This window comes from Thermobia domestica, chromosome 17, assembly GCF_964235325.1.
Source record: "Thermobia domestica chromosome 17, izTheDome1.hap1.1, whole genome shotgun sequence".
Taxonomy (NCBI): domain Eukaryota; kingdom Metazoa; phylum Arthropoda; class Insecta; order Zygentoma; family Lepismatidae; genus Thermobia; species Thermobia domestica.
The window spans coordinates 180,918,273-180,930,131 of record NC_137470.1 but is presented as its reverse complement, the minus strand read 5'-3'; the positions used below and the strand labels follow the sequence as shown (position 1 = coordinate 180,930,131).

The 11,859-nt window shown below is 35.5% G+C and overlaps 1 protein-coding gene across 2 annotated transcripts in view; it reads right to left on the bottom strand.

The window, feature by feature from the left end:
- Window positions 1-8,698: 8,698 nt before the first annotated feature.
- LOC145674529 (uncharacterized) overlaps window positions 8,699-11,859 on the bottom strand; it is a 42,508-nt gene continuing 39,347 nt past the window's right edge. For both annotated transcript variants that reach the window (XM_081744685.1, XM_081744686.1), the window contains one exon: window positions 8,699-9,905. In XM_081744685.1, coding sequence (XP_081600811.1) covers window positions 9,368-9,905 — 538 coding nt within the window. In that variant the 3' untranslated portion in view covers window positions 8,699-9,367. The remainder of the gene's footprint in view (window positions 9,906-11,859) is intronic.

Here is an 11,859-nt window from a genome sequence, read left to right as displayed (position 1 = left end):
ACCTTCTTTCTCGAAACGAAATTGACAAGAGAAGTAACAATTCATTAAATTTTCTTTGTATAGTACAATTCATATCAAAGTATCATATCTTTACATTGTACAAATAAGAATTCGACATCAGTTGCTTTCGTAGGTACTAAAAAAGTTTAAGTTAAGAACTAATGATTTAAACAGCTATTTACTTATTTCTATTGAAGATATCTCTTCTTCAAAATGAAACTACAGTAGCAAATTGTTACTTTTGTGGGCTACCCCGTAGCCTCATGGGTACAGCGCTCGCCTTTGGCGCGTCCGGTTTCGGGTTCAAACCGTACTGGGAGTCCTCGGATTCAAACCGATAGTGATTTGGATGTTACTTTAAGCTATAGGTCCCGTGTCTACATAGCCTTCCTGCTGAAGAGGGACGCTAAACTCCCCAACGCACCCTGTTTTAAGTCAAAGGTCAAATTTCAAATTTATAAAGCATTATACATATTATCATTCAATAAGGTTCAATTTTTAATTGAAAATTCTGTTTTTCCTATAAGTGCAACTACTACCTCCGTTTAGTTTGCTACATTTTTTGTTTACATACCAGAAGATTGCAAGGTATTCTTTTACAAAATAGTAATTTTGAATAATTAGGCTTACGTCTGATGATCTGCATGAACATTTGATTCTGGCACCAAAGATTGGCAACAATTATTAAATTATTTTAATAAAGTATCTAATAATTCATCCCCGAGAAAGATTAAGTGAATCGAACTTATCTTTAGTTTAAAGATATATTAAAAGTATTATTTATCTATTCCAAGTTATTTAACAAATAGTCAAGTTGCTGATACACTACAATTCTCATTCTTCAAGTCAACTTCGGTGCATCTTCAGAAACCTGTATAGATCAACTTTCAATTACAACAATGTTCAACAACACAACAAGAGTAAACACAATTCAGAAAAGGAAACTTTTCTTACTCCGTTATCACGTGACATAAAACGTAGTCAAAATTCCCCCCTCTCTCTCCATGTCCAATATACACAAAACAAACCCATACACCTATGTGATGATTAGAACGAAGCAGTTGCATCCCCTGTTGAGGGATGCTGTCTTTTCAATCTCTCGCATATTGACCGAAAGCCAATGACTCACAGCAAAAGTATGTTTTCAGTTGCAAATTCCAAGAAGGACAGGAAGAAGTAAACCATAGTGCGTAGCGCATAAATAGGCCAATACTTTAAATGAGGATAATAAAAGTAAATTTTAATTTAGCACTCTAAAGTACATTTGGAAATACAATTTCTTCCAACATTTCAGTCAGGGTTCAAATTAAACTTTCGAACGAGAGGGTTATGTTTATGTATTGTTGCTGTAAATGTAGAAGGCGAAAATTTATCCCAGAAATGGATGTTATGTTACTTCTGTGATACGAGCCGGACATACATTTTTACCGAAGGGGAATTTCCCCGACATCCCCCGTTAATTCGAACTATGACTTTAGTAGGGGGCTGCAAAAAATTTAGGGGGGGCTGAGCCCGCCCTAGCCCCCCCTTGACTACGGGCCTGCGTCCACCCGAAAATGGCGACGGCCACTAGGTCAAGAAAGCTCTTTATACACCAGTTAGAGTCAGGGCGACGCAGAGCACTGACCAAATGTTCGTCGCTAGACTCGACGTCGGTCAGGCGATCGCTGATAGATAGTGTTGGAGCGGCTCAGTCTCACAGAAAGGGCTGTTACGCCAAGTGGTTTTCTCTGTCTGTATCTTTATCCCGATGTATCTACTCATCTAGAGGTAATAGCTTTTAACGAGTCCAAAACAAATATTAAACTTGAGCTTTTATAAAATTGTTCACAAAGATTCGAATTTATTTTCTAAACCAAAAAAAAAGAAAAAAAACAGTTGAGAATCTTCCAAGAGCATTGTCAGGATGAACTTAAAAAGAATGAAGAGATGGAGCGGGAAGGATAACTGTCATTGTTCCTAGATGTAAAAGTAAAGCTTTTTATCCACACCTCGTTCTATTTCTCGCAAAAATTCGCAAAATATCATCTTTCTATGACTTACGGTTCCGAGAAAAGGCTCCTCAAATCTCCCGAAATTCGAAATTTTTGGCCAATATCTTGGGAACGGTGGCCAGTTTCCCAGTAGCCAGTTGTCCAGTGGCCAGCAGTGAATATTGGTACCAAATTGTTCACCATCCTCGTAGATATTTATCAACACCAATATTGTCTCTCTATGACTTACGGTTCCCGAGATATGGATACTTAAATCTCCCGAGATCGGAACTATTTTTTTGGCCAATATGTCTTGTACAGTAAGCCACAGAGAGATGATGTTGGTATTGATCAATATGTAAGAGCATGGTAAACATTTTGGTACCAATATTCACGGTGGCCACTGGCCAAACTAGTGGACACTTAGAGAGTGGCCACCGGCTACTATTTGGTACCAAAGCGTTCACCATCCTCTCAGGTATTGATTATCACAAATATCATCTCTCTATGACATATGGTACCAGAGATATGGATCCTTAAATATCCGGAAATCGGTCATTTTTTTGGCCAATATCTTGGAAACGGTAAGAGTGACACGAAAAATTCCATAACTTTTTCAGATAGTTTTTGATGCTCTAGCGAATGGAGAATTCAAAATTAAGAAAATCGCAAATAACAGACAGACAGACGCACAGACATAGCCAATTCAGTAAGGAACTTTTTAAGTTCGTTGATAATGTTAGTTTACTGAAGGATGAAAATCTAAATTTGCGATATTTTTGAAAACGGCACTAATGGCTTAGTTATTTCATTGGCAGCTTCACAATACAAGTTCCTTTTTTTTCTTTTTTTAAATATCCACATGAGGTCATCTATTCGTGAAAGTAAGTTACTTCTAGGCGATTTTCTCAGCAATCATTCAGGTGATTTTGTTTATATTTCAAAAATAAATATTTCATTAACAATACTACGATATAGCGCAAAATATTTAATCTAAAAAGATGTCCATAAAATGTAGTTTAGTCTTGGAGATTAGTTTTCTACGTACTTTCCCAAAAGTACTACTATATTTTTTTGATAAATTTTGTAACTATTACTTTCAGCAACAACTGAAGTATGACTTAAATTAATATAACAAATAAGTAACTAACGCTATGGTTGTTCAATGCCGCGTTCACGAAAATTTTCCATTGACTTTTGCCCTTAGCCAATTGGATCCAGTTTCAACTTTGTATTCCTACTTCTAAGAGACTTATCTTAATATTATCCTCCCATCTGGACGTAGGTCTTTCTAATAGACGCTTCCCAATTGGATTTCCAGTTGAAACGTTGAAATCGTTCCTTCTTTCTTCCATTCTGGGTATATGACCTGCCCACCTGAGCCTCCTAGACTGGATGACTCTAATAAAGTTTGGGAAACGGTATAAATTATACAGTTCCTCATTATAAAGTTCGCACCATCCGCCTTATGCATCTCAGGATTTTATTCTCAAATACTTTCAGTCTACGTTGTTCCCTCAGAGTAAGCGACCATGTTTCGCAACCACACAGGACAACAAGCATGATTATCGTTTTATATATTTTAAGCTTTAAATTTCTCGATAGAATTCGGGATAACAAAATATTTTGAACTGAATAATAACACGAATTCTCTGTTTTTAGCCAACATTTAATTTTTTCATGAATGTGTTTTTGACCTCTAAATACTGATTCTAGTTATGTGGAAACGTCCACTTTATCGAAAGTATTATTTGATCGAAATACAGCCATAATTTCCGGCATTTTGGTCCCGGTGAACTTCCATGTATTTAGTTTTCTATAATAATTTAAGAAATTGGAATGATAAATTTTAGTGCGGTGGTTCGTACCTTTCCCTTTAGTTTAGAAAATCATCTTTTCTGCACCTACAGCCTGTATTATATTATTACTGGATAAAATTACTTACAGATCTAAACAAATAAGGAACAATATATTATGAGTATAGACCGACTCTTGTATTCTTTTGCAGTTTTTCGCATTAGTAAATATTGTGAATTGTGAAATTTACAGGAGGAACATGATCCTTTCGTTTTTGAACGTTAAGAATAGCCGATAACATGGAAACACTCAGCTATTGAGAGCTGGGATGTCCGGTGGACATCCCTATTAAAGCATGGCATAACGTTTAGAGCGCTGTAAACGAAGGTTCCAAGAACATGTTTTTTATATCCCGTTCTTCATTCTTCACTATCGTTGTTTATTCTTTTTATTAAAACGCGTGTATCTGATTGCTTGTTAAACTCCTTTCCCTCACGATATGGAGAAAGTACTTTTTTCTTGTCTAGTGGAACGAAAATCTTTATTTCACTTCTTCCCAGAATCAACTCTTCCTAAGACACTACCAGCTGAATGGAGCTGTCTTCTAAAAGATCCTTTATTCAACACTTTTATTTTCGTTTCGTTTTATTTTGTCCTCTAATGAAGTGATTCTCAAAGTGGGGTCTGTGGGATCTAGCCAGGAGGTCTGCGACGCCTAAAAATTGAAATGTGTTGTAATAAAATGGAACTCACAGCTGTTATGCAAGAAGTATTTTTAAGATTAAGAAACTGCACCTGTGTGCAGTACGAGTACAAAACAGTAACTGTTAAACATTTCCAGTGCTTAAGGATTTCATTAATTCGAAAGATTTCGAAAACATTAGATGCAAGTTTTCGAGAATATTTCCCTGTCCCACAACCTGGTAATGGTTGGATGGAAAATCCTTTCACTAATGTAGAAATCCATGACATAGAAAGTATGAATCTCCCTAATGGGGCGTTTACACTTAGTCGATTTGCGTTCGATTCAGTTGAATTGACGTCACTTTCAATTTAATCGACCGTGTAAACGGGACTTCAATTTAATCGCTTGTTGATCGAAGGCGACTAATCGACTGGCAACTGAATTGAAAGACGTTCTATTTTCTTCTGCTATAACACCGCAAATTGTACCAATTACTGCTTGCTTGGACATCTTTAAAATTGCCAGTCAATTTCGAATCGACCAGATGAGAGCGAGTCGACAAGCAGCATTCAATTTCGGTTGAAACAATTGAACACATCCATCGATTTCATTCGGCCTAGTTGCTTCGATTTAGTCGCAAATGCAACGAGTCGATTTAGCCGTGTGACTAAATCGACCAAGTGTAAACGCCCCATAACACAGAACAAGAACTGCTAATGGAACTATCCTGCGATACTTCATAGAAAAACATTTTCAAAGAAAATGAATTTTGTAGCTTTTGGTTGCGTGTGCGTTGTGAGTTTGAAGAGTTGTCTAAAAAGGGATTGCAACATTTGATGCCTTTCCCTACCACTTACTTAAGTGAGCAAACCTTTTCTGCTCTTTGTAGTATCAAAACCTTAAAGCGAAATCATCTTAATGTGTAATCAGACTTAAGATTGGTGGTGACAAAACTTACTCCACATGTCATTGCAATTATGGAAAAACAGAAATAATTTCATTCCTCACATTAGTGACTCCACATTTGAGAACATTGATTATCAAGTAAATTTCCTTTTGAAAAAATAACTTTCTGTCTTGAAAGTTAGTGTATTTTGAATAGAGATTTCGTTCATTGGAAAACTATCATGTATCTTTAGAGTAAATTACTTATTGCGTTATATTTCTTGATCTTTTTCTTGTCAGTGGTAATTATAATTAGTATTTTTTAATACTATGTGAAATTTCAGATAGCATTGCAAGGGGGTCCGCGCTATCGGAAAGTTTGAGAACCATAGTTTTAATGTACAGTAAACAGGAAAAGTACATGCGTAAACCTCAACGTAAGAGAGTCTTATAAGTCGCTACGCAGTTTTGCGTTGTTAGATTAGGCTTGGTGGATCATAAAGACGTCGTAGTTTACAGAGAATAGTGCCTAAGAAACTCACAAATTATATTAGAAGCTCAAAACAAGCTTCAAAGATAAATACGATGGATATCGTTGTGTTAGAGCTTAGCGGGATGTGAACCAAAGTAGTGGTCTATTTCGACTATTTGTCCCGGCTTATCTTTGCGTAATTGAAAACTAGGATAGGCTAGTGACGTATCATTCTCACTCTTGCACAGAAAGCAGCAAGTTTGCACGGTCACTTTGACAAACTTGTGTCATGCGGAAAACTTAACTTGCAACCCACCGACTCACTCTGCTCAGTGCATTGTAGACAGCATCTTCTGAACATTGGTGAATTTGTCTAAGTTTTGCTTTCAAAGTCTCAATTTTTCTTCCTTTTGCATAAGTTTCTATTTATTTACCTGAGGTGAGTATTTTTGGATATTGCTATTTGTAATTGTAATAATAGCAATAGGACAAACTACATGGCTTTCTAGAGACAGTCGAATTTTACATTTTTTTTTCTTTACGTTGGCCTACTATATCTTGATGTGAGACTTAAACTTCATTCTATTTTCCAGTGAAAAGTATCTGTAATTTAACAAGGAAATAATTATATATAATAATTAAATTGAAATTCATCGTAATATTTCCCAAGACAAACACTTTACCATTTTATATCGTAAATATCAGATCTACTGGTATTATAACAGAGCGGTGCTTTGAGCGATTGACCGTTGAGATTCAAACTCCGATTAGTGATAATTTCACAGCCTTGTTTCATTACGAGTGTAAACTATTTAGTCAGTGAAGAGGAGGGCGTGGGTCATGGGTCAGAGTGATGATGATGGGTTTTGATGGGTAATTGATCGAAGAGTTTTATGGTGGGTTAGAGTGGATCACAGTAGGAGGTGGGTCAGAGTGGGTCACAGTAGGAGATCGGTCACCGATCTCATGGGTCATCGGTTATGGGTCACCGATCAAGTTTTCATTAACCCACGCCTTGTTACTGAGATCGTTTTTGACACATTAGTTATCTTCTTAAAATTTAGAATAGCAAAGATAGAAAAAATACTTATGTTTAAAATCTAAAAAACTTTATTTTGTTCATGATACAAAATACTATTGTAAAATGTACATTTGTTTCGAAAATATCAACGTTTTATATTTGAAAGTAAATCAATCAAATACCGTCCTCAGCAAATAATTTGATACAATAAACCATGTTCCAATTACACTTTACAATATTATCTAGAAAACAGGGTGTCATTGAGCAATATTTAATAACTGTCTTTTTCTCACACTAAACCTGCATTAGAGTTTAAGAACAACTTAAATTTTACAATTTCACAACAGAAATGATAGATTTGTCATTTATATGGTTTTGTTACATGTAGATTGTGACCAGAATTATAAACAGATTTTCTTAACAGGTATAATTCGTTAGATTTAAGATGATGCACTTGTACAAAATGTAGACCCGTCATTTTGACGTTGTTTTCACGTCATTTCTGTCATACTTGTCAAGAACTCTTACTTTAGGATTACCAAAAATGTTGTATGAGCTAAGCAACACAAAATTCGATTTTTTTTTAAGTCTTTACAGAATCTCTTCGGTCACGCTATATTAAGAAAATGAAATCAATATTTTTTCTCATAATAATAATAATAATAATAATAATAATAATAATAATAATAATAATAATAATAATAATAATAATAATAATAATAATAATAATAAGCTTTAAAGATTGATTTGTTGTGGTTTTCATAGCCTCAATTAAAACCAGAATGCTTTTCTGAGTCTGTAACTGAAAGCTGGATAATATACAGTTTTTATTAGCATATCTTGTCAATTACTTGACTATGTTATTCATTAGTATTAATTGAAATTTATCGATTGTAACACTTATTTCCTATATTTGAACATAACTAGAACTATGCATAGGAATTAACATGTTGATAGGTATGAGTACATGTTGATAGATATGAGTTTTTTTTTCTGTTGAAGGAGCCGGAGGTAGTCCACAATTGACTGTGACTGAGGTAATACTACCTTGTTAAAATTATCCTTACAATTTGCAGTTTGGTATTACAATTATATTCATAATGTAGTAATGTGAGCAATGCAAGCTCTCTCTGTATTTGCCTACAGTCTTGCCGATAATGTAGACTTTGCTAAGATATAGTTACTACTTCTAATACATTTCGTCATGGTTGATAGTTGTACAAACACAAAACAAGATACATGCTCGTTAATAAAAAATACATCGTTTTGACAACACACCAAAACTTTTGCTTCTTTCGTCAACCAACACACTTTATCCAGGTCATATTCATCTTCATCTTCTATTATCTTAGTTAAGTTTCTTTTGACCAGTGGTTAAGAAACTGGTTCAAGATAAACGAACTGTTAAACTGAATAGATCAAGATATTCTGCATGAACTTAATTCAGTTAAAAAGTGTCTAGAGATATATAAAGAAATTGCTGACAGAAAAAAGCTTGCACAACTCTATTACGTGCCAGATGACCACATAGACCAAGAGTAAAAGATATCGGTAGTAGTTTGTCAAATATAGCTTCGTCAGTAAGCTTCCAACAGTGTCATCTCCTTGCTTAATAAAATCTTTCGACTAATGCGGCACTGTATTATTGAGGGCCATGTTCACCTTGTAACGGGTTTTGCAATGAGCTAACTCCTAAACTTTTTACAATTTAATTTATTTTATGCTGAAGTCTTATTAGTATAAACAAAGAAGTATTCCTCTATTAAAACCATTTTAGAAGAAATTCCAAATGTATTCTTCAGGTAAAGTTCATTTTTACATATTATTTCCACTGATATTTCCTGATTTAATTTCTTTTCTAAATCTTTTCAATATTATAGAACATAATAAACAAATGTATTTCCTTTACTTACAAGTAAACGCAATTTTTTACTTTATAATATTTGTATATCAAGTAGGTTATGTATTTTGATTTGTTCTCAAAAGCCATAACATACCAATCTTTAGTTCTTTACCGTTAACACAAATAGTAAAAAAGAGTGTATTATAAGCTTTATCTGGAAATTTCTTCAAGAACGCTATACAACTGCAAAACTTTCTAAAAGAACTTATTATGTAGTGACTGTTGAATGTAAATACTCCTGGTAAGTTTCTGTTATCTCAAAACTTTGCATCACAAAAGATTCAGATAAACCTCTAAGTACTAACTAATATCATATACAGTTTTCGTCAAAAAACTGGCCACTCACTTCTTTTCTTTTAAAAAAGAAAGTCATATGTTTCCAGCCATATCCCAGAAATTTCTATGCTTTCGATTCAAGATAGTCAGTATTCGTTCTATATAATTCCATCCATGTTAACAGTTCCTCAAAGAGAGGTGAGTGGCTAAAGTATTTTGAACAGAAATGTATATTTCACTACATGTAATCTGCACACTACTACTAAGATACCTATATTTGTGTCAACGTTTCTAAATACTGAATGAACACGTAGCTTGTTCTATTGGATTACAATGATATTGGTATTATGTTTCTCTATTTCTTTTTCCCATTGCAACCACAAACCGGTATCGGCTCTATTGGTGTTACGCCTGGTAATGGCTGAGGGCATGGGCATACAGTCTGCGCTGGTTGTACTGGTTGCACCACTATAGGCTTGACCGGAGCAGGTTGGGGTGCTACTTCAATAACCTGCACAGGTTGGGGTGGAGGAGGTGCAGGTCGAACCACTTCAATAAATTCTACAGTTTGGGATGGAGGAGGTGCGGGTGCTGGAATAACCGGTATCGGTTGGGGTGCAGGAGGTGCAGGTCGAACCACTTCAATAAATTCTACAGTTTGGGATGGAGGAGGTGCGGGTGCTGGAATAACCGGTACCGGTTGGGGTGCAGGAGCGGGTCGAATCACTTCAATAAATTCTACAGTTTGGCGTGGAGGAGGTGCGGGTGCTGGAATAATCGGTACTGGTTGAGGTCGAGGTGCAGGTGCTGGTTGAATCACTTCAATATATCGTACTGGCTGAGGCTGTATAGGGCGAATTGGCTGTACTACCACAGGCGCGGGTGGTTGATAACTGAAAAAAAAAACAACAAAAATATTTAAATGATAAAATAAACTAGTTATTAATGTAATTCAAAATATGATTAGTAAACTTTAACAGTAAAGCTTAGCGTATCCTAAGTGAATATATATATATATTTTTTGATTGTTAATTTAATTTTAAAGACCTGTTTTAAATTATAAGGAGCTATACTTAAAACTAAATGAGAGAAGATCAATATATTATGCATCACATTTCACCATAAAACCATAACATTTTTCATATTTTAGGGGAGAAAATGCAATAAAGAGGTAAATCCACTCTCATAATACCCTTTCCGGAAAATGTTACAAATAGCCAAGTTGAAAATTGAAATACATCGAATCTCTTATCCCATAGAAGTGAAGGGAGCGAAGCTCCGCCTAAACTTTCGTGATCATGTATACATCTTTGTTGGCATGTATAATTTAACAGGAGCTTCAATAAGTTTTTTTTTTCTAAAATAAGTTATTTTGTTCATCAATATATATACCTAGGTACATTTAATTATCAAAATAAAGGAAATATCTTATGAATATGCAATTTACTTTAATAATAGGACCTGAGACTATTGTTAAAATGCAGAAGAGCTTTCATTCGTCGCGAAAGAGAGGCATAAACGATCTCCAAAAAATTTACTACGAGGTGCGACACACACAGACACACACACATAAAGAGATTGTAGCTGTATTACTAAATCTAATTATCATAATGTATATTGTTTCTGTAAGGATAAACTACCATACCTCCCTACCTAGTACAGAGAACTGGACTCACCTGACTATGCCATTTGCTAGATAAGCGACTAAGAGTGAACACGTGTGTGAGTGCGTTTGCGGAAAATGACGAGCGTACAAGTAGAACAAAAGTTTGTAAACATGAAGATTCTCGTGAAATTTCGAAAATCAGCCACCGAAATATTTCAAACGTTGAAGGAAGTTTATGGTGAAACCTGCATGTCAAGGGCACAAGTGTTTTAGTGGCATAAAAGTTTTTTTTGGAGGGTAGGGAGAGCTCTGATGAGGATGAACGAACAGGCCGCCCGTGTTCTTCTGTAACTGAAAGAAATATCGAAAATGACTGGCAAACTGTAAATCAACGTTACAACCTTCAAGTGTTGGGAAAGCTTCGTGAAAACGTTCGAAAAAAAACGGCCTCAATTGTGGGAAAGTGGCTGGATCTCGCATCAGACAATGCACCCGTTCACAAGGCCTTATCCGTACAGCATTGCAGTGTTAGAACATCCGCCGTACTCGCCTGATTTGGCACCATGTTTTTTTAATGAAATATCAACTGAAAGGAACACATTTTATTTCCGTTAAAGAGGTTAAAAGAAAACGGAAAAAGTACTAAAGACTCTTACAGAACATGACTTCCATCTATGTTACTTTCAAAGCAGAAGCGAATGAAGAAGTGTGTTGAAGCAGACGGGGACTACTTTGAAGGTGACACTACCGACAGGAACCAATAATATAAGTACAGTATTTTGAGTTATCACTACAGTCTTTTTTGTGTGTGTGTGTGTTTGTGTTTGTCGCACCTCGTATTTCACATGCAATGCAATACCTAGTTTCGTCAGTGAAAATAGAGGACGATATCTCCTCCGGATTCAAAACTCTAGAACTGACGTGGCGTTCAATAAAGATGAGTTCTAGGGATTCGGTGAGCTACAGGAGCTACATTTTTTTCACTTGCTTAAAGTGTTGTTTTAGACTCACCTTAATGTAAACACATTAAGCATATAGACGATTTAATATTTTGGGGGAGTAATTTTGTGGTTCAGTGACGCTTACGGCATGGGGAACATACCTAGAACGTACTAGATACGTTCCCTAGGTACATGCCAGGCATGTGCCTAGAGACGGACATAGACTGTGACTATCACTTGCCATCCATGTGATTTCTCTCTCAGAGGTACATAAAGCACATACTGGGCACATTCCCATGT